At 37.5% G+C, this 24,504-nt stretch overlaps 1 protein-coding gene across 1 annotated transcript in view; it reads left to right on the top strand.

Moving 5' to 3' along the window:
- Positions 1-24,504, top strand: part of LOC110095479 — a 58,084-nt gene that overhangs the window by 11,811 nt on the left and 21,769 nt on the right. The window contains exons 5-6 of the mRNA XM_020821031.2: positions 973-1,041; positions 11,531-11,592. Of these exons, the coding sequence (XP_020676690.1) occupies positions 973-1,041; positions 11,531-11,592 (131 nt within the window). The remainder of the gene's footprint in view (positions 1-972; positions 1,042-11,530; positions 11,593-24,504) is intronic.

Here is a 24,504-nt window from a genome sequence, read left to right as displayed (position 1 = left end):
AGTCTAAACAGCATACAACGAAATGCTATTTATTATTATGAACTGAATGGATGTATATTTTATCAGATTTTGAATCCTGTCTATTTCATGTTTGGTTGCCTTTTGAACGCTACTTGTGGGGTTTAGCCACGAACAGCTTACCGGTGAATTTGGCATAATTTGAAGTGAATTGTTCGTCAATCATTTCTTTTGTCTTTTGAATTAAAGGGCTTATTTTCTTCATAGTTATCTCGGAAGCTATGTAATCTAAATAGTAGTGTTATGCTGATAGTTTATTATCTTTCAAATAAAATATTTTTGATTTATTGCTACCTTAATTAAAGAATGCAGTGCTTTATAGATTGACTGATAATTATGATGATTTATTTTTTATACTTTCTTTTGACTGTCAATATTGAGGTAATCTAGATAGTGTCCATTTTGTCATCTATCTTGACTACCTCAAATTTGTTCATTAATGCTATTCAGAGTTCCTCAATATGGGATCTAGTCAAACATCTTTTAGTATTAATTAAACGGTATATCTTGAGATTATTTCAGAAAATTTTGTGAGCCAAACAGCCCTTGACCTCAATCAAGTTAATTTTTTTATTCATATGGTGCAAATTTTCTTCCATATCAGAAAAATATATCTTCAGAAAGTATTTTTGATCCTTGGTTATGCATGACACATTTTTTCCTTTTTTATCTGCAGCATTGTGATATCCTAAAAATTTAGGTATTCGCCAACCTATGGTAGCATGCAAAACTTTAAATATTTGTTTAGACTATTCATATATAAATTGAAGAGTTTTTGGGAAGTTAGTTGATGTATTATTTTTATCTTGTTTTATATTTTTTAGTTCTTTCTTCCTATTTTCATTTATTGCTTCATGGATTGTGGAAGCTTAATTTTATTTATTTTCAGCATGTTAGATGGAATGAATAAATCTGTTTGAAGTTTTAGTAATATCTCTTCTGCATTACTTGCAGATTGGCTGGCCAACTTCATTGCCCACTAATGAGAAAGAAACATTCTTGAAAAGTATAATGCGGGAAAAGGTGGGTTCTTCTCTTGCGGATACTTGTTTTTTCTGTTTTTGGTAGTTTTGTTCCCCAACCTTCAAACCCTTAATTATTTGCATGTGTAATGTTCTGAAAAATCGTAGAAGGGAGCGGGCAGATTTAGTTTGCTTAAAAACTGAACACTCTCTGAATTATATTGTGTCGAACTATTTAACCAAAATGCAAATGAAGTCAAGCTATCCAAAGTAGGACCAAACCCCAATTGGTTTAGTTTATTATTATTTTTATTTAAGGGTGAAGAGATATAATCTAGTATCATTTGGTCTTTGGTTGATTTAAGTCGGGCTGAATAAACCCCAACAACACTAAGTTGATCAATATTTGTTTTCACAAAGTAAAAATCAATTGGGGTTTATTCAGTTCTGAAAAACCATGAATTTGAAATCAGGCAACTTAGATGCATGACCATTTATTAAGTTTGGCTAGGTTAAGTTTTATTCAGTTCTGACAAAACTAACTTTCATGTACATACATTAATGAAACTGATCAGTTTATGGAAATGTGAATCCTACTCCCAAGCTAGCCAGATTAACTTGGATATTAATTGGATTATTCAGTGTTTGGCAGTGTTTAAATGGTATTTGTGTTCTATCTGCTCAAATCCAATGCAAAGGTTTTTTCTTTTTGAGTCAGAATTCGTCATGAACTTGAATTTAAAAAATTATAGTACCGTTTGTACTTTTAAATCTTGTTTCATCTAATTTTCACAAAAATTTCTTTCGGATTTATGCAGTGTGAGGGACTAGTTGAATGATGCCATTTCCTGATTTGAATCAGAAAAAAATAAATCTGAATTAAGATATGCTTACGTTAGCTTTGCTATAGTGCTCACGATTTCTTATGCTAGAAGTTGTTATGCCTGAGGAGAGCGGGAGCCAGCTCCCGCTATCTGGCCCAGACCAACCGAACCCAACAAACCAGCTAGGCGGGAACCATAGCAGAAGGGAAGGGGTTTCAGTCCCTCTTGTGGGGCCTAGGGGAGTTGGTTTTCACTATGCACGGAGGAGAAATCATAAGAGAAATATTTAGGAAAACTTTTAATGTGTTTAATTGGGGTTGTAGTTATTTAAAGGGGGTTATTGGCTAGGCTTAGGGAGTAGGGGTGTCAATATTTGACACGACCCGAAAATCCGACCCGAACCCGACCCGAAAATTTCGGGTTAGTGTCAACCCGAACCCGAAACGGGTCGGGTTCGGGTTAACCCTTTGACCCGAAAGTGACCCGTTTTTGACCCGAAAAGAGGGGATTGACCCGTTTTTGACCCGAAAAGAGGGGATTGACCCGTTTTTGACCCGAAAATTAGCCATTTTTTTGTTGGAAACGGGTCATTCGGGTCGTGTCGGGTTGACCCGGACCCGAAGCGGATAGGTCTCACATCCTTGGTGGATTCTCTCGACCTCTTTCATACAGGCTCTTATAGAAGTACCTCGACTTCTGTTGACCTCTACCAAGGAATAAAAATAGGGAATAAAAAAAATTGCATACTTCTGCCAAATCCCTGTTAAAATCCAAAACCCATACCCGCCGCTTACTACAGTGCCGCAGTCTGCAACGGCGCCGAAAACATCCATTCGCGCATGGGCTCGCCTTGATCTCACTCCAGCTCCTGTCGCTAAATACCCGACCAAGAGAAGCATTCGGCCTCTCACTCGCTCTCTGCCTTCACACGCGAAAGCTCTCACCTCCTCTTCCAGAGTCCCGACCTCCAAAGCCACGACCGAACTCCTCCTCCCGAAGCCGAGCTCCACCTCCCCCTTTCCCATAGCCGACCTCAGCCCGCCGATCTCCTTCCTCTCCGACCAAATCCCGTCGCCCTCACAATATAAGCTCCGACCTCTCTGCCTCTCCCGAACCTCACCAAGTCGAAGCCAGGCGTCCACCTTCCCTGAGCCGTCGGCCTCTTCTCCTCACCCGACCCCCTTTGCTGCTTCCGATCCAGAGACCCGACCCCCTTTGAAGGAAGTTCTCCTTACCTTGCAGACCGCCTCCACCCTCTTGCCCGATCCCCTCTCATAGCCGAACCGAGCAGCTCCTTTAATCCCTAAGTCAACTCACTCTGACTCAGCCCGACTCAGTCACAACTCAGTCTACTCACTCCACTTAGCCCACTTAAACCTAAAGCTCACCCCACTCAGCCAACTCACTCACCCCTACCCGATAGAGTCTTAGGTATATATTTTATGTTTATTTTATTTAAAAAGAAAAAGAAAAGAAGAAAAAGAGAAAGCAAAAAAAAAAAAAGATTCTTTTCTCGATGCTTGCAACGAACCGGCAAACCTCCGAGGCGCTCACGTAGCGTTGTAGGGCGGGAAACCGGTGCGATGCTTGCGACGATTTAAGGATCCCTCCTCAATGCTAACAACGAGCCGGCAAACCCCCAAGGCGCTCAAGTAGCGTTGTAGGGCGAGAAACTGGTGCGACGCTTGTGGCGATGGGGATAAAAAAATGTGTTTTTATTTTATTTTATTTTTTTATAAGTACACCCAAACGCCCATGTGGTGCATAGGGGGGAAATCTGTGCTTTATTTCTAACGTGTCTTTTTTTTATAATAAAAACAAAAACACCCTTAAATGCTCACGTAGCGGGCGGGGATAAAAAATACAAAATGCGACCGCTGTGTCATTTTTGACACCTACCTGAAGCGCTCACGTAGCGTCGAGGGGAAGGTTGCCTCTTGGTTTTTCCCCTAAACGGGGGAGACGCCGGGAGGCTGCCGAAATTTGGATTGAAAATCCAAGGACTTTGAACAATGTTTGGACACTAAACTTGTACTCAAATGAACTTGCATTGTGGACCTAAGATGATGCTTAAGCTTGGACCAAATCATATTGAATAACTTAAATTAACCACAAAAAAAAAGAGGCTTGAACTTCAATCAAATTTGAACAAGGACTTGTACAAGTTGGCAGCAAACTTGTGAACTTGATTTGGACATTGCAAATGACTTGAACTTGCATTAGATTTGAAAATCAAATGATAAAGAATAAATGAATCAAGTGTTGTGGGCATAAGCTCAAGTTGGACTCACACTTGAACTTGCAAAAGACTACAATAACTCAAACTTGAATCAATTTGTGAATAATATGAGACTTGCAAGCTCCACTTGCTTACAAATAGTGATGAATCATAAATAATTTAATCAAATCCCATGTCATGATATGTTATTTGTTTGCAAGAAATAATCAACAAGGAGATGTTGATGAACAAAATGCAAAGGAACATATATGGGACTTGTGATGAAAGGAGAGACTTGCAATGAATATAAAGCCTACAAATATCATCCACTCACTAAATGATGATAAAGACTCATGCAATCAAATGAAATTAGAAGGGTTTGATGTGTAATAAGGATAACAAGTCTTCATGTTTAATGGAATTGGATATCAAGAAAATGTTGAATATTAAGCCCCTAAACATATTGTAAATCATCTCCAATGCCAAAGAACTTGCACGATCTATTTATTTGCAAATGATAAGAAGATTTGAATGACGGTTGGTTTGTAGCTAATCTCAAGGGAATCATAAACAAATCTGTCGAGCCGTTTGCAATTGATTGGGGGAGCAATACACAATGAATGCAACACATGCACAAGCAAAGTGGAGAGGTCGCAAGAAAAATAGTCCACCTATAATCAATGATAACTAATGGTTATATATCTCACAAATATATAACAATTTTCACAAATACAAAAATACATGCAAGCAAATACATTTGTCACTTACAAGTGGAGGGATTTGATATTCAAATGAACAAGCAAGGATTCATATATTTCACTCAGGAGCAATGACCAGGAGATTCATGTATGAATAAGGATGCCCGCCACAAAGAGCCTTGAATACCACTTGCTACAGAATGGGGTCTCTAACGAATGATATGATTTATTCTTGGGGGAGGTATAGAGATCTAACTTCTCTACAAGAAACATAGCAAACACATTAGCCCGCTCATGAGTGAAGACAATGGCTAAGAAGCGAAAGTAACAACTCCCTTATAACCGACATTTGATATCTCATGGATACAAACAACGAATGTCACAATTGCTAAAAATACACAAGCAAATGTAATAAATCATCAATCAACATATATGGGGATATTGTTGATGAATGCAATCCATTCAGCAGTCTAGTCTATGTTAATGCGCATATAAAAGATGATGAATCCACCTACAAATAATAGTAGTAGAGATATTGCATGGATGGTGGATCCCTTACGAGTAACCTCAAATTTGTAATTGACATAGTGATTGTGCTCACAAGTCGTGGTACTGGGTATTTTACAAGTATGATGAATTCTCCTACGAATATAAATGAAGAATGCAACAAAAGGCAGATTCCTACGAACTGCTGTAGGAAGCCTATCATATACTTAATGAGCCGTCTATAATAATGATGCAATGAAACTGTAGATAGCAATATCTATAACCTAAGGCATGAGATTAGTTAGTGCACTACGATCCACCTGTAGAAAGAAACGAGTAGTGCACGACAGTCTACCTGTATGAAGAAGCGAACAACTCTATTCAGAAGCTGCTACGCCACACCACCGGATCCGCAACTTCTATGCAAGCGGACAGAAGACGTCTACAAATACTTTCAAAATACCCATGCATGTGTACCGTAGTTTGTATACACATAGGTATACTAAAAAGGGTAAAAGCAATCAAGAACCCGCATGGGCCCCGGCGAGCGTGTTATTGGTACACACGTGACGTCTAGGGATGCTGCGCGGGTTATTAAATATGAATCCGATCCTTCTAAGCAAGTAGGAGTCGACAATGTTCAATAAATAATTACGAAATGCCCCAAAACACCCGTATAGGCCCCGGCGAGCATGTTATTGGTACACACGTGACGTCTTGGGATGCTGCGCGGGTTAATAAGTGAATTCAAGTTCGAACTTGATCTTTCTATACGGGTCAATAGAAGTTGACAGGGTTCGAACCATCAAACAAATATGCGGCCATGGCGACCAGAATATTTGTTTCAATACATTCATACTCGGCCTTCAAAGCCTAAAATCAAAAGAATTCACTCTCAAAGGCATAAAGCATACGAAATCCGATCCTCTATTGATAATTCGATAGAGTTGACAAGATTCAATCAACAAAAAGGAAATGACTCCGAACACCCCGATGATGACCGTGTTGAATGAATATCTCAACCGGAGGGGTTCACAAATATTTGCAAATGCCTCCCAAAAGTCCATTCCAAATCCCTTTCAAACTCCACAGTTCAAAATCCAATCAATTCCAAATCCAGATGTTTAAATTGAAATTCCATCATCAATCACTTTAAGCAAAATCCATCAACCCTCCGCAACAGTTTGTCGGGGTGGACAAATCAAAATTTACTTCAGCTCACAAAGTGTCAAATGTCTAGTCGAAAATATCACTAGGATCCATTCTCAAAATAGTCTCCTGCCAGTAAAGACGTGGTACGTGTCCTCTGACCGGCGGTTCGCCATCAAATGGCACCGCAGGATAAACGGTTATGTTTTGCTGCCAAATGGCACCATGAAATGCCGGTTATGGCCAGCGTCGTTACATTCCTTATTGGCATCAAATCCTTGAGATATGAATCAATAGGATATAATCGATAGGGCATAAAGCCCTCTGTTAGCTAAGGAGGGTTTAAATTTGTCCCCTTAGGCAAATATCCACCCCAGGTCTACAAGGTCCCTTTGGATGAAGCAACCCATGGCTGCCGACAAGGATCCTTCTGTCAGGTTGGGTCGACTACCTCCTCTGACTAAGTAGACCAGGGACAACGATGGTCCGGGACGACGGAACCATGTGATCTTGATCGGGTCTATCATCCATTCCCCCACCATCCGCTTTAAGTGCAAGATGGTGAAATTTTAAATTTTAAATGTCAAATCTTTCAACCCTTCAAATTTCCTAACATCTAAACTTTTCAATTCCAAACCTATGTTGTACTATATGCAAGATAACATGTATTTTTTACGTATCTGATTGACGACTAGCCTTAATCGAAAGTTCTCTCTCATGATCGGGAGGGGTAATTAACTATAGGGGCTTGCGCCTATAGGAAACCAGAACTCAGATCATAAAGTCCTCGCAAAATGAGGGCGAAATCTCTGGGTAGTGTCTTATCTACAAACCCATCTGCCTTCCAAAATTTATCCCAGAACTTATTCAGTTAAAACTCCCTCGCCGAATAAAAAGAAAAGCAAACGGAGGCCGGGGCCGAATTTTCGGAGCCCACAACTTCACTGGCACTGAGAACCCATACGGTGTCATTTCAGTGGGAGGCACCGAGAGAGAATAGAGGAGTTCGCCCTGGGGCCAACTTCTAAGTGCCTCATAGAGATAGAGGTGCAGGATAAAAGAGTGAAGGGTTTGTGCTTCCATTGTGATGAAAAGTATGCATCGGGCCATCGGTGCAAGGACGTGACACTCCAGGTCCTTATGGTTTGTGATGAGGAGTAGACCAATTGTGAGGATCTGGTGGCGGAAGCAGAAGTGGGAGGGGAGCACCTACACCTTGATGTGGGAGAATTGTCCCTTAATTTAGTGGTAGGATTTACTCCAAATCACACCATGAAGGTGTGGGGACAGATCAGGGAGCAGCTAGTGATAATCTTGATGGATAGCAGGGCTACTCATAACTTTATCTTAAATCGGGTCGTGGACCAGTTAGGATTGAAGTTGGTGGATACAAGGAGCTTTGGTGTCATGATGGGGATAGGGAAGGTGGAAAAGAGTAGGGAAATTTGCAGGAGGTTGGTGCTGATACTCCAGGATATACACATAGCGGATGATTTTCTTCTCTTGGAACTAGGGAACACAAAGGTAATTTTGGGCATGAAGTGATTGTAGACTTTTGGAGAGACCAAGGTGAATTGGAATTCATTGGAGGGAGGAAGGTGAGTATCAGGGGAGATCCTAGTCTATCAAAAACTAGGGTTTCTCTTAAGAATATGGTGAGAGAAATCCAGGGAGTAGGGATGGGATTTTTGGTGGAACTCTAGAGCCTCGAGGGAGGGAAAGGCATGGAGAAAGAGGAGGTTCCAGAGATAGTTTAGACACTTATGCAACAATTCAGTAAGGTGTTCCAACTACCTTAAGGGAGCCCAAGGGAGCATTTATATGCCAATAACTTGAAAGAAGGGCTATCCACTATCAGTTTTTGACCCTACTGATACCCACATGTTCAAAAGGATGAAATTTGAGAGGCTAATCAAGGAGATGTTGGAGGCCCAGATCATTTGTCCCAGTGCTTGTCCTTTCTTTAGCCTGATGTTGCTGGTGAAGAAAGATAGTAGTTGGAGATTTTATGTAGATTACTGAGCTCTGAATAAGAAAACAATGTTGCATAAGTTTCTTATACCTATCATTGATTGATATGAAATCGGATTATCATCAGATCAGAATGTGGCCTGTTAACATGCACAAGATTGCTTTCAGGACTCATGAAGGTCACTATGGGCTTACCAATGCCCCAACTACCTTCCAATCGCTTATGAATAAAATATCTAGCCCTAACTCCATAAGGTTGTATTGGTTTTCTTCGATGATATTTTGGTGTATAGTCTATTTGAGGCAGGGCATGTGGAGCACTTGAGGGTCATGTTAGTGATATTGGAGGAGCATAAGTTGTTTGACAATTTGAAGAAATGTTCTTTTGCATTGTAGAGGGTGGAGTATTTGGGACATGTGGTGTCCAAATTATGAGTAGCAACATATCTTTCCAAGCTAAAAGCAATGTTGAAATAGCCCTTACCCAAAACCCTGAAGGAGTTGAGGGGCTTCTTGGGACTTGTAGGGTACTACCGGAAGTTTTTGAAGGGATACAGCTCTATAGCATAACCATTGAAGGAGCAACTAAAGAATGATAGTTTCAAGGGGGGGGGGGGCACCTAGGCGTTCAAGCCATTGAAGAAAGCCATGACGATTGTCACTGTGTTAGCCCTACTAGATTTTATCTAGCCATTTGTAGTGGAGATTGATGCATTAGGCTATGGGTTGGGGGCAATTCTTATGTAGAGTTGGAGACCTATAGCTTATTTTTGCTAGGTGTTGATTGTTAGGGCTAAGCTGAAGTTGGTGTATAAAAAGGAGTTGATGACATTAGTGTTGGAAAGCCATTGTTGACGCGTCCTTACCTATTGGGGAAACACTTCACAGTTAGGACCGACCAGAGGAGTTTGAAGTTCCTGTTAGAACAAAGATAGTGACACAGGAGCATCAGGGTGACTTTCCAAGTTATTGGGTTATGACTTCGAGATTCTATATAAGCCTGGGCTGAAAAATAAAGCTTCAGATGCTCTCTTTAGGTGTAGTGAAGACCCTCAAGTTATGGCTCTATCTGTTTCCATGGTGGTGGATTAGGAGTCCTTGAAGCGTGAGAGTGACCAGGATTAGTTGTTAAGTAAGATCAGAAGAAACTTATTGTAGGACAGGGATAACTCTTTGATAGGTCAGAAGCTACTATACCAGGAATGGTTTGTGCTTTCGCATACATCGCCACAAATCCCTCATTTGTTGCAGGAGTTCCATGGCACAACTATTGGGTGATATTCAGGAGTTTAGAAGACATCATAGATTGGAAGCAGAGCTATATTCGGTGGGCATGCAGAAAGATGTAGAAAAGTTGTTGGCCAGTTGTGATGTGTGTCAAAGACAAATACTTGGCTATGGCTCCTGACGATCTTCTATAGCCTTTAGCATTAATCAAGGTGTGGTAAGATGTGACTATGAACTTCATTGAAGAACTACCTAAATCAGAAGGGCACAATAATTCTAGTGGTGGTGGATAGATTGAGCTAATATGCACATTTCGTTCCCTTTTGGCACCCATACACCGCGATGCCAGTGGCAATTGCATTCATTAGAGAGGTAGTCCGGTTACATGGCATACCCGAGGCCATTGTGTCTGATCGGGGCAAGGTCTTTTTGAGCCACTTCTGGAGGGGGTAATTCAAGATGCAGTAGACTATGATGAAGCATAGTACAATCTACCAAACTCAGATGGATGGCCAGTCAGAGATGGTGAATCGCAGTGTGGAGACTTATCTTTATTAAAAAAATGTTTAATTAAATTACCGAAAAAAGAAACTATGAAGATCGTTAAAAAATATTTCATTGTGATCTGATCGTCAATTCGAGAAATTTGATATATAGCACTATATGTTAATATAGAAGTTATTGGAGGTATCATATATGACAAGAACCTTGGATAATTAATTATGATATTATTTACAAGTTTCAAAGAAAATGCAATATGCTTATTTGTCTAGGTGCAAAGTGTGATTTTTCAATCACTAAATGACATAATCTGTGTCTACCTATTGTATTGTAGCATATATGGTGTTATTAATAATTCCTATAAACATTTATATGTTTTCAAATTACCTTATGAGTTTTGTTCAATATGAATGCAATCATATTATTCATTATACATTTCATTGAATTATTTCTTAGAATTACATATCTTTGTGAGCCTCATAGCTCATCATATTTTTATTCTGGTGGTTGTTACAGGAAGGGGTAAGGGTAAGATGGAAGAAGAATAGACGTAGGTCAATATACAACTTTATGTTCTGTTGTATAGCAATGTAAGTGAGTCTGTAGCAGAGGTCTGTTGGCTGTTTATTATTTTAATATTTTGAGATTCTTAGTTGCTCTATAAATATATTTACATGTTATAAATAATATATTTTGAATGCTTCCGTTTTATAGAAGAATATGATGAATCGAGGCTTGAATATATTTAGAAATGGTTATGAGTTTTAAACGTTGAATAATTTTATGTTTTTCGTTGTTGCACCTTACATTGTTGTGGGGCGTGACAGTTTAGGCCCCTCTTGTGGGGTCCAGGGGAGTTAATATTCACTATGTAAGGAGGAGAAATCATGAAAGAAATATTTAGGAAGGCTTTTAATGTATTTAATTGGGGGTGTAACTAATTAAAGGGGGTTATTGGCTAGGGTTAGGGAGGTAATATTTTGCTGTAGTTTTTTCTGCTTTTGTGAGTTCCCTAGCAATGTCTAGGGTTTATGGGAGAGTTGATCTACCTCTCGAATAGTAGATCCCTTGTATCTTTCATTATTATTTATTATTGAAAAAAAAATACAAAATTCAGTCCCCATCTTGGTGTTTCTGTGTTTTCTTTCTTGTCTCTTTAATGTTTTTGCTTTCAAGATGCAGCAGAAGCCCATGCCCATTGACTAGCATTATTCTTGGGCAGTGTTTCACTCTCATGTGAGTTGTGATTGTATTTTTCTTTTTAGACATTACTAAATTTATTTCCCATTCAAACTTAAGAAATGATCTGCCCAGTTTCTTTATATGCTATTATTTTAATGTTTGGCCTTATTCTTTTTTCTTCTTCTTCTTCTCTTCAACCTTTCCTGTATATTCAATTTTGTTGTTTTCCATTAAATTCATTTTTTTATCTTCTTTGTACGATGGAATCTTAACTAGCGCTAAACTTATTGACAGAGGAAAGCTCTAGAAGACTTTGCGATGTCACGTAGTTTAGCTTTACGGCCTGGAGTTGAAAAGTAAGTTATTTTATTTTCCATCAACTAAATCAAGTATCTTATGACCTATATAAGCAGTCTGGCAGTTCTTTAATAGCTGATGAATTTATTGGGTTATGCATTTCAAGGCATTCTTTACAGATTAAACGTTCAGGCACTGCTGCATTTAAGCACGTGGAATCTATGCTTGTCTTGTGTGGTATTTGTGTCTGTAATTGGTTTCTGCTTTCAATCTTATCATATATATTAATGTATGTCCATGAAAGTTGGTTAAGATCTGGTGTAAGTTCTATAGGAGAATATGGAATAATGGCTTAATTTTTTTCATCTAGTTCCAACTTTAACATGTCTCAAACATTGTGGTAGAATATTGCAACATATTTCCTGCGAGTAAAAAATAGAATTGGAGTTGGGATGGGTCACATCAACATTGTTATAGTGGTGGTGGCGATAGATTGATATTCAACCTTTGTAGAAGAGCAAACAATTTTATGTTGTTCTTGGAGGACCATGATATGGAGCTGTTATCATGATACACAGATAACTATTAGTGGAGGTATGCTCATCGCCTCATTGCCCACCCAATCAACCTAAAAAAAAAAGCATGATGTAATAGGGCATCGAAATGAATGTTAACCATGATCTATCGGCTAACATAAGTATTGTAATAGTTGTTTAATGACATTCCAATGTTCCATGGTTGGTCAGTGTATGAGCTAAGAGTGCTTGTTGACTGCAAAGGTAATGTTTGGTTGTTTAAGAACTAAATTTTGAAGGTTGCTGACCATGTGAGAAACTTAGTGAGATTTACTAGGGTAGTGCATGAGTAAAAATAATCGTGGGCTTGGTGGTAAGTGGTGCAGTTAGTATGAGTAAGCATATGATTGGTTTACTATCTTTGTGGGAGAAGAAACCCAGAGGTGATGGGGTTAACGTTGACATTAAGGAAGCAAGATAAAGGCCTTAGGTCCTTGAGAGGGAGAATCAATGGATCAGAAGTAGGGGTGTCAATTCGGGTCAACGGGTCGGGTTCGAGTCGAACCCGACTTGACCCGACCATAAACGGATTGACCCTAACCTGACTCGGTTTTGCAAACGGGTTAGATTTGTCAAACCGGACCCGTGCGGGCTACCGGGTTGACATGACCTGACCCGCGAACATATGTGGAGCGCCGGAACCAAGCGAAGCGGAGGGACGGAGGCTACGGAGCGGACGCGGGATGCTTGGACGCGGACGAGGGATGCCTGGACCGCTGGACGCGGGACGCCTGGACGGGCTAAAGGGCTAGACGCGGATGCGGACGCCGGACGTGACGCCCTGACGCGAGACACTTGGATGGGACGCGGGAAGCACCGAGCAGCGGACGCGGGACACCTGGACTCGGACACGACTTATGATGCGGTATGCGGACACGACCTGACGCCGTGACGCGGACGCGACCTAACACAGACGAAACCTGACGGGCAGCGCGGATGCGACCTGAGTGATGGGCGGGAAACGAGTCTTAGGGTCGACCTGCGGGTTGTCGGGTCAACCCGAACCCGACCCGCTTTTTCATACGGGTTAGAAATCCGAACCCGGACCCGACCCGTTTCATAAATGGGTTGACCCGGGATTTTTTCGGGTTGGGTTTCGGGTCGTGTCAACTTTTGACCCCTAATCAGAAGAGTAACAAACCATTGCATTGCAACATCATTGTCACCTATAATAATAATCTCATCAACATAAATGAGGACATAAAGCATTTTGCCAATAATGTTGAAGACATAGTGAAGTGTGGGTGTTGGTGAAGCTGGAGATGACAAGAAATTAGCGCAATGGATGATGCCATACATATAATGCTTATTTAAGGCCATAGATGGTCTTATGATGCTTGTACAGGTTAGTATGAGAATCTCAATCAATGAATTCGTGTAGTTGGCCGCCATTTATGTGTCCATAGATAGATTTCCTTGATGGAAGGCATTGTTGAAAACTAGTTGCAGAGACCAATCCCTACTAATAGCATGCTGAGTATCAGGTAGAAAATGATGTATTCGATCACTGAGCTGAACATGTTATGATAATCAACTCCTAGATGTTGGTGAAACCCCTTGACAACTAAGCATATCTTAGAACTATTAGCAAAACCATTAGGAAGACATTTAGTATGAAAAAAATTACTTACAACCATCAATGTCAGAACATGATTCCATGATGACAAGATCCTATATATGATTTCAAACAATAACATCATACTCTTTAGATATGAATCTCTGTTATTTTTGACCTTTGAGGGTTTGGGTATTGGTAGTGGGTTAAAGGTCATTGGTAATGTCACGGGTGGTGGAGAGGTTGAGTTTTTGATGGGATTGTGGAGGTTATTCTTTGTTTAGGTGGTCATGGTATCTGTATTTGTTTGCGGAGGGGGAATCCTTTGAAGTTGGGATTTGGAAGAATGGTTTGGGAGGGAGATTGGGCTAAAGAGGGGTTGAGTTATGCTTGAGTGAGGCATCTAGTTCACTGAAGGAGTAAGTCAGTTGATTGGTGGTTAATAATGTTTCTCTATGCATGCGTGAGTGGTGTTGAGGGTTGCCGAGTGGCCTAATCAATTTCGGAACAACCAAAATAGGTGGTAGCTAGTTCAAGATGGTTTATGGATTTTGATGACTAATGTGATTTTGGAGAGATTTGAAGGGAAGTTAATTTCAATAAACTTGACATGGTGAGAGGTGTAGACATCATCTTTGTTTATTCCTCTATGAGGATTTTGCCTTATGAATATACCATTCACATGACAAGAATTATGTAAGAATTTATTAGACATGATTTGATGTAGGACTAAGCAAAATAAGTCATGCAAATAGAGATTTATGCTAAGATAACATCAAAGACAACAAAATAAACTTAATAAAATATTAAGAATAATAAAAAAATTTGAACTATTAGATTATGTGATAGTAAGAAACTAACAAGTAAAAGCTAAATAATAACAAAAAGGTGAATCAATTTAGACTAGCTGATATGGGTTGGCATAAGTCCAACATTTAATTAAGGGACAAGTCACTAGAGTTTCTATTTGCTCAAATTTAAGTAGAACTTGATGGATTAATCAACACATATGAGATGATGCTACTATAGATGAAATGAGAAGACCAATATTTGGTTAGATGAAGAACAAGGGGAGGGTTTGATACTTAGCTCATGAATGAGAGGAGTGGAGTCCTTGATGAAATGATAGCTAGTTCCTCCTTGGATTGCCCTTGAAACCTGTGCTCTTTGTTGAATCAATATCCTTGTTGCATTAGTAGAAGCTAGGTTTCCTTTGAGAGGTAGAACAGTGGAGAAGGAAAAGAAAGTTTCAGCTAGATGAGTGTTTGGAAGTGGAGAGGTTCACTGTTTTGGGGTTTGGAGGGGAAAGTTAGGTTGGTTGCATGGGGAGGAGGAAGGGAGAGATGATTTGGTTGATTTTAGTAGCTTGGAAAGGGAGAAGTCAGCTTGGGAAGTGAAGAGGTGGGGGTTGGCTACTTGGGGAAGAGAAAGGGCTGATGTGGCTTGCTTGGGAAGGGAATTAGTTTGCTTGTGAAGGAAAAGTCAGCTTGGGAGGTAAAGAGGTAGGGCTGGCTGCTTGGGGAAGAGAATGGGCTGATGTGGTTTGCTTGCAAAGTGGAAAAGTTAAAGAGGTTGTAGATCTCCAAATGTCCTAATTAATTGAGATAAATGCTCAATTAATGTGAATTAATTATAGGATTGGAAGCCCACAGGTCAAGGGTGTTGGGGAGAAGGTGGAGGCGGTTAGAGAGGGAGGGAGATGAGTGCTAGTTGAGGGCTGTAGGTTGCTGTAGCGGTGGGAGGTTGTTAGGGCGGCTAGGGAAGGAGAGGAAAGATGATACCAACCAAGAGCTCACATACTGTTAGGTATTTCTTTGCCTTTCTCTAAAAGGACTTCACACACAAACTCAACTCACCAAGAAAAGAGGAAGCATATAACCATAAATTTATTTAAAAAATATTCATCATCCATACAAGAGAACAATAAGCCATATATATAGGCTCCAAAAACATGAAAGGAACAAAAGACAAGAAGGCCCTTGGCCAAACAACACAAAAACTCTCTCAAGTGAGGGTAAGACTTTAATAAAATAAATAACACCACATAAATCTCCTATAACACTTGAAAAATAAAAATATAAAGACTCAATCAAGGCTGTAGATCTTTGGCCTCTATGGTGATAAACCCTCCAAACTATGATGTTCCCATCGTAATTAGTGTGAAAAACTTAATAAATTGATGTGAGGATCTTCGTTATGTTAGGTACCAAAATACATTAACTAAATTAAAAGTATGAGAGGTAGTAGGTTGAATGATTGAACTAGTTTGGGTAATAGGATCCATGCCATATTGATCAAGATTTTGTTGGCACTGTCATATGAGGTATAATGCGGGAGATTACTTAAATTAACAATGCTTTGCCATCCAGTAAGTGCGAGTGTCAATAGCAGCATAATGGGCTTGAGATTTTCATGGTGCCTAATTGCATGGTGTTGGAGGACATGTATTTGGGTGTAATAGTCATATGTTGGTTGTGAGATGATGAGGCGAAAGATGGGATGCCTCATTGATAGTGTGGACTTGGACCACTAACATAGTAATAGTCAAGATATGGTCAAGATTATGGGCGATCAATACAGGTTGCACAAACCTATTGTTGGAAAACTTGGGGAGAGAATGTGCACCAAGATATGTATGAGTTAAAGATATCTGATAGGACATAAGTGCAGAAATTATCAAAATAATGGTTGAAATTAGGGATTTCAGCAAGAACAATGCAGGAATTTGAAGAAATTCCTTGGCAAATCAGTAGGAAATCTTAATAATAGAAGGAAAGTTGAAGAAAACAAACAAGATACAATGGATCTTCAATTTGAGAAGATCCGGCTCTCCCAATCCTTAGACGATAGCTAGAGCGCAAGCACCTAAGAGAAAACTCAGAAATCAGCAAACAAATCACATCACCATAACCCTAATCTCTTCTCCCTTATTTAAAGAATACAAATAAAAGGATAATTACTTAACAACACATCCGTGATTACGAGGTGCTCTAAGTCAGTTATTGATTTTGATCTGGATTATTGATTTTTTTCTAGTTGATTGAGCGAGCCATATTGATTGAGAATGACTTGACTACTACTTTGTAGTGGTGGGTTGCTAGTAGGAAGAGATTATGTGGAGGGCCATCTAGGAGTGGGAGTAGATATTCTAGGAAGAAGAATAGATTTGGATCGTCTGAGTTCAGAAAGGGCAATTCTTCTGGGCATATTTCTATTGGTGGTAGTACGACCAGTCTTGGCAGTTCTATGCAGATATGCTCGAGTTGTGGTTAGGAGATAGGGTCGTGTTATCAGCTGACAGGCCAGTGTTTTCTTTATTGGCAGAGTGGACACAGAGTTGCAAAATATCCGCAAGGAACACCTGATCAACTTTCTAATGTTCTCGTAATGAGAGCTCTGTCAGATTAGCGGGGAGACGGAGGACTATTCCACCTAAAGTATATACTAATGCAGCCTCTAGTAGAGTGTGGTCCGATGATAGGGAGAGTCTGCAGGTGTTTAGAGAGAGTCTAGTTATTCTGTAGCTCTGACTCTGATTCAGTCACATGTATATAGTCTAACTCAACAAGACGCTGTGGATGCTGTTGATGTGGTGACAATTACAGATTATATTTTAGCTACGTCTTATTGTATTTTATTTGATTCCGGTGCCAATCATTCATTTATTTCTGAGAAATACTTTGACCTACCGCATTAACCTTTTGTATTGTTGTCTTATGTTCTTCTGCCTACTAGAGACAATGTGATTTTTAGTACATTGTCTCTGTGAGTTAGAAATTTTGATAGAAAGTGAAAGCATAGCTTGATAGTTTTTCCTATTTATGGGTTTGATATCATTTTGGGCATGCATTGCTTGAGTTGGTATAAGACTTATATTGATTGTATGAATAGAAATCGACTTTATTTCTAGAAAATGAGAGTTTCATATTTCAGGGAGTGAGAAGTGTTCTGTCACGTCTGATATTGGCTCTAAAAATAAATAAATTGTGGAAGAAGGGTAATCCGATATTTCTAGTTTCTTTTACAGATATAAGAGTCGATTCTAGATCATTAGATAGTGTTCCTGTGGTACTAGAATTTCAGGATGTTTTTTTGAAGAATTAGTAAGCTTACGACCTGATAGAGAACTTGAGTTATGTATAAATGTGTTTTTTAGTATAGCTTCAATCTTCAACGATATGTATAGAATGATACTTAAAAAGCTTTTGGAGTTGAAGGTATAGCTTCAGGAGTTGGTTGATAGAGGTTTTGTCCATCCTAGTGTGTCTACATGGGGAGCACCAATTTTGTTTGTGAAGAAGGATTATATTATGCAAAAGTGTATTGATTACATGGAGTTAGCTAAATAAGATAACTGCAAAGAATAAGTACATTTTGCCACGGATTCATGATTTATTATATCAGCTTGCAAGATCATCTGTTTTTAAAAGGTTGATCTGAGATTTGGATATTATTAGCTAAATCTTAAAAAAGAAGATATTGCCACGATTGCTTTCAGAACGAGATATAGATACTATGCATTCTTAGTCATAGTTGATGACGACTCTCATTGTTGATGGTTGGTTAAAAAATTGATCTAACTTGCATTAGATCATATGTATCAGTTGTTGTTGGAGTTGTAAGTTAGCATCAAACTCCTAAATAGGAATATTGGGAGGCTCTCTGTCACGACCTGGCCCGGGGGCTCGAATTAACGAGGCAGGAACAAAAGGTCGGATGGTGAAATCATAAACTAAATCTATTTCCAGTTCAATAAAATAGCCACTAAACTTATATATATATATATATATATATATATATTATATATATATATATATATATATATATATATATATATATGAAAATAACTTAAATACCTTTCATCTTGTGCCTCACGTCTACGGTAGACATTTCCGTCTCTTCTACTCATTTGATTACCTTAAACTTACTTGAAATAAAAGTTAGAGCAACAATAATAAGCCAAAGCTTAGGGAGTAACACATGCCTCTAAACTACAATAATCCAAGACAGTAGAAGTAATATGCCAGATGTCATTTTTCATTTAAACATATCATAAATTTTTTATTTCCTAATAAACATATCATTTAAACATTATGCATAAATCATAAAGACATCATTTCATATTTAATTTACATTCATTATATCTATATTCGTAACTTTTTTATTTTCATATATATAATACAACCATCACAAGAGCTACCGACTAGTACCATTGAAGATACTCCTTTACTATATCATTTGTTATAATCTTTACCATTTTAACGTGTACGAGTACAACATCCCCAGCTAGTACCATAAGGGGGTGAGCTTCATCATTTTAACATGCACATGCAATCATTCAATATATCAATCATATCATATTCATATATCATAATATTATGCTCTATCTCATTCTTTATGCAGTAATATAGTGAATCACTTAATATGTGAGAGATGAAACATTGAATCATTTGAAATACATTAAAATGAATAACTTGCAATAACAATTTAAATGAAAAATTGAAACGATATAATTAGCGTAACATAGAAACATGTTTACTCAGTTGATTCGAGGGATTTGGTTTCTACACTTGTTCTCCTTCCTTCGAGGTCACAACAATTCACACATATAAGAAATAATTTAATATTTTTAAGCTAAAGCTAATAATCTTAAACTTAATTCTTTTATTCCTATAAAATTACCATAGGCAACTCTTTCTCTCTCTCTCCCTCTAATTTTGTATAATATCACTAATCACTCAAATTAACCTGTTGCTAAAGCATAAATTAATTTAAAATAAATCTAATTTTTGGATTTAAATTAATTAGAAATTAGGAAAAAGTAATATTTTGAGAAAAACCTAATCGATATAATTAGAAACCCCAGTTTTGTCCTTTATATAGTACATACACAAGAAAACCTCCCATACACTTATTAATTAAGGAAAATATAATTAATTTTTGGATTAATCTAATTTAAAATTACAAAAAAATAGCTTTTGTGTAAAAAACCTAAATTTCACCTCTGAAATCCTTCATAAGTTTATTTGGAACCATAATACTTAAGGGTTTTCATGATTAGAGAAGCCCTAATTTTTTTAAACATGAAATTTCTCATAAAAATCACATTAACTTTCAATAGAGGCTCTCTAATGTCATTATGAAGCATTCTTCCAAAAACATTTTGAAAGAAAACAAAAATCGGAAGAAACCATAATTTTCAAAATACAAAATTTTTGGAAAAAAAATCTCATTTTCATCCTTAAAATCATATCATAAATCTTCCCTATCAATTTCCTAAAGAGATTTGAAGTTTCCATTAAACCATAATTTTCTTTCTTGAAAGAACTCTTAAGGGAAACCATGAAAATTGCTCTTAAGAACTCACCTTACTCCTTTCCAATGTTCTCCCTTCGATCTCCTTCACGAACTGCTGCCGGAAAGCTGTTGTTGGAGTCGCCATGATATTGAACTCGTCGCCCCTCTCTCCGCCTCCCTCTCCCTTTCATTCAACCGCAAGAACGAATGGGGACCGAAATCCTTTCGGTCCCCTTAAGAGTGGGTGGCTAGTGTCCCCTATATGCCCTCAAGTCATAACCAAAGGTTATGAAGAAATCGAAGGGCATATTAGTGTTATTTGAAAGTTTTAAACACTTCTATGATATTTAATTTCAAATCTAAGCAAAATTTCATATAAATCTTTTATACCGTTATGCTCGAAATTTTATTTACAATTTTATAAAATTAATTTTGTCAAAATATGACGACTTTGAAATTTTCACTTAAATTTTGTGCGGCGCATCGAAAAGCGTGTGATGTCTAAAATTGATATTTTCAGGTTTAATAATTCTCCCATCCTAATAAAAATTTTATCCTCAAAATTTACATACAACTTCTAGTTACACAATCAAAAATATCTTCCATTGCATCTAATATATCATAATAAAATAATCTGATCAACCCAAATATTTGATATAACATAACAAGATAATCTACTTAATCCAAATTATCTGATATAACATTACAAGCCACTAAAAATAAATAATAAAGCCATATCAACTATCCTTGTCAACATCTATGGATTCATTGGGCTCTTGTTGAGTCAAAGTATAAACCTGTGGTCGAACATTCTGCCTGGATTGATTTTGCACTGAACCTGCAATTGATGGTTCTATCATTTTGGATTTGCCAATATTCCTATGTGAAGGTATTTCATTTGATCTCATATCTCCTGAAGTTTTTTGAACCATTGAAGGACAATATTTTGCTGTGTACAGGCTGACGACACCAATAGCAAGTGTTGGAACCAATCAGACATTCACCCTTATGCTATCTGCCACATTTGGCATAAGCTTCCATAACTTTACTAACAGTTGCACCAATAACTCCAGTAGGACTAAACTTGGGTTTTTTCTCATTTGGTCCTCCAGTTAGATTTCTTTGTATATCCTCTTCAAAACTCTTCCTTTTATGTTGATCCCTTCTATTCTGAGTTGCTTGCAAATCTAACTCAATCCTTCGGGCCCTCTCTACCAGAGTTGAATAATCCTCAATGTCAAAAGGAATCAAAGGTTGTTTAATGCTATCCTTCAAGCCAGAAAAGAAATGATTATATTTTTCTTTTGCATTAGGTATCAGACGTGAGGCATATCTGAAAAGTTTGGTGAACTTGGCCTCATACTGCATAATAGATCTATCACCTTGTACCAATCTAATGAATTTATCCTGCATCTATCTCCTGGCTGACATGGGTACATACCAATCTCTAAACACTTTAAGAAACTCTCTCCATGAGACTGACTGCTGGATCGCCCTCTAAATGTCTCTTGTAGCTGGCTTTGCCATTACCTTTCCGCCTCACCATCAAAGGCAAAAGCAACGAGAGTAACCCTTCTATCCTCAGGGCAGGACATACCCTCCAAAATCTTCTCTATCCTCATCACCAAATCTTCTGCCTCTATGGGTCCACCACTTGAAAACAACGGAGGCTTCATATCTTGGAACAACTTTAAATTTTTATCCATGGGAGTACTACTACCACTGGCATGAGTCTAAGTATTCTTGATCATTTGGGTCATTACTGCCATCATTTGCGTAAAAGATTCCATAATAGCATTGATGCTACTACTTGAAGGCTCTACTACTGCTGGTAGCTCCCTCCTAAATTCTCCCGTATTGCCATTAGTTGCATCATTTTTAGGATACATGACCATGAGATATAACGCGATGAAATAAATTAAGTAGTCTATAACACACACATCCTATACATTCTCTAACCTATAGAATCATCCTATTGACTCTTTCATATTGATCAATATTCTTAAACCCTTTACTCTGATACCACTTTTGTCACGACCCGACCTGGGGGCTCAAATTAACGAGGCGAGAACAGAAGGTCGGACGGTGAAATCATAAACTAAATCTATTTCCTGTTCAATTAAAGAGTCACTAAACTTTATATATATATATGAAAACAACTTAAATACCTTCCATCTCTTGCCTCAAGTGTACGATAGACATTTCCTTCTCTTCTATTCATTTGATTACATTAAACTTACCTGAAATAAAAGTTAGAACAATAACAATAAATCAAAGCTTAGCGAGTAACACATGCCTCTAAACTACAATAATTCAAGACAGTATAAGTAATATGCTAGATGTCACTTTTCATTTAAACATATCATAAATTTTATTTCCTAATAAAAATATCATTTAAACATTATGCATAAATTATAAAGACATTTCATATTTAGTTTACATTCATCATATTTGTATTCATAATTTTCTCATTTTCATATATGTAGTACAACCATCACAGGTAACACCGTCTAGTACCAATGAAGATACTCCTTTAACTTATCTTTTTTCATAATCTTTATCATTTTAACGTGTACGAGTAGAACTTCCCCAACTAGTACCATAAGGGGGTGAGCTCCATCATTTCAACTTGCACATGCAATCATTTAATATATCAATCATATCATATTCATATATCATAATATTATGCTATATCTCATGCTTTATACAATAATATAGTGAATCACTTAATATGCGAGAGATGAAATATTGAATCATTTGAAATACATTAAAGTGAATAACTTGCAATAACAATTTAAATGAAAATTTGAAACGATACAATTACCGTAATATAGAAACATGTTTACTCACTTAATTCGAGGGATTTGATTTCTACACTTGTTCTCCTTCCTTCGAGGTCACAACAATTAACACCTATAATGAATAATTTAATATTCATAAGCTAAAGCTAATAATCTCAAATTTAATTCTTCTATTCCTATAAAATTACCATAGGCTCTCTTTCTCTCTCTCTCTCTCTCTCTCTCTCTCTCTCCCTCCCTCTCTCTAATTTTGTATAATATCACTAATCACTCAAATTAACATATTGCTAAAGTATAATTTAATTTAAAATAAATCTAATTTTTGGATTTAAATTAATTAGAAATTAGAGAAAAATAATATTTTGAGAAAAACCTAATCCATATAATTAGAAACCCCCTTTTTGTCCATTACATAGTAAATGTATAAGAAAACCTCCCATGCACTTATTAATTAAGGAAAATACAATTAATGTTCGGATTAATCTAATTTAAAATTACAAAAAATAGCATTTTGTATAAAAATCCTAAACTTCACCTCTAAAATCCTTCCTAAGTCTATTTGGAATCATAATACTTAAGGGTTTTCATGATTAGAGAAAGACCTTAATTTTTTTAAACTTGATATTTCTCATAAAAATCACATTAACTTTGTTATTAGGAAGCATTCTTCCAAAAACATTTGAAAGAAAACGAAAAGCGGAAGAAATCCTAAATTTCAAAATCCAAAATTTTTGGGAAAAAAATATCATTTTCATGCTTAAAATCATCTCCTAAACCTTCCCTATCAATTTCCTTAAGAAATTTGAAGTTTCCATTAAATCCTAATTTTCTTTCTTGAGAGAACTCTAAGGGAAACCATGAAAATTGGTCTTAAGAACTCACCTTACTCATTTCCAACGTTCTCTTTTCGATCTCCTTCACGAACCGCCTCCGGAAAGCTGCCATCGGAGCCGCCGTGTCCTTGAACTCATCGCCCCTCTCTCTGCCTACCTCTCCCTCTCGTTTGGCCGCAAGAATGAATGGGGACCGAAATCCTTTCGGTACCCTTAAGAGTTGTGGCTAGTGTCAAAGGTTTAAAGTCCTATATGCCCTCAAGGTTATGAAGAAATAGAAGGGCATTTTAGTCTTATTTGAAAGTTTTAAACACTTCTATGATTTTTAATTTCAAATCTAAGCAAAATTTCATATAAGTCCTTTCTACCATTTTGCTCAAAATTTTATGTACAATTTTATAAAATTAATTTCGTCGAAATCCGACGACTTTGAAATTTTTGCTTAAATTTTGCCGCGGTGCATTGAAAAACATGCGATGTCTGAAATTGACATATGTATATTGATTATGAAGTCATTAAAAAAAAGGATATATATATATAAATATAATGGGCATTGAAATTTGAAAGTTTTCTCTAATGCTAATTATGGTTGGATTCATTGGTGTGGAAAATTCATATTTGGATATTGTATATTTGTGAGAGGCAAATTGGTCATAATGTCATATAAAGGAACAAGAAATAAATAATCGTGGCAGGATCAAGCGTTGGGGCAGAATATAAAGACATGGTACACTATGTGTGAGATAATGCGGGTTAGCATGTGCACAAGGGATATTGATTTTCCAATTTCTCAATATGTGATCTTAAATTGTGGCAACAGTATTTTTATCTAAATCGCTAGTGATCCAGTATTTAATGAATTTATTTCTAAGTATGTTTTGTCCTTAGAATCGTGAATTCTTGTTGGAAA

The sequence above is a fragment of the Dendrobium catenatum genome, unplaced genomic scaffold (genome assembly GCF_001605985.2).
Source record: "Dendrobium catenatum unplaced genomic scaffold, ASM160598v2 fragScaff_scaffold_370, whole genome shotgun sequence".
NCBI classification, from domain to species: domain Eukaryota; kingdom Viridiplantae; phylum Streptophyta; class Magnoliopsida; order Asparagales; family Orchidaceae; genus Dendrobium; species Dendrobium catenatum.
This window is presented reverse-complemented; position numbering and strand designations above follow the sequence as displayed.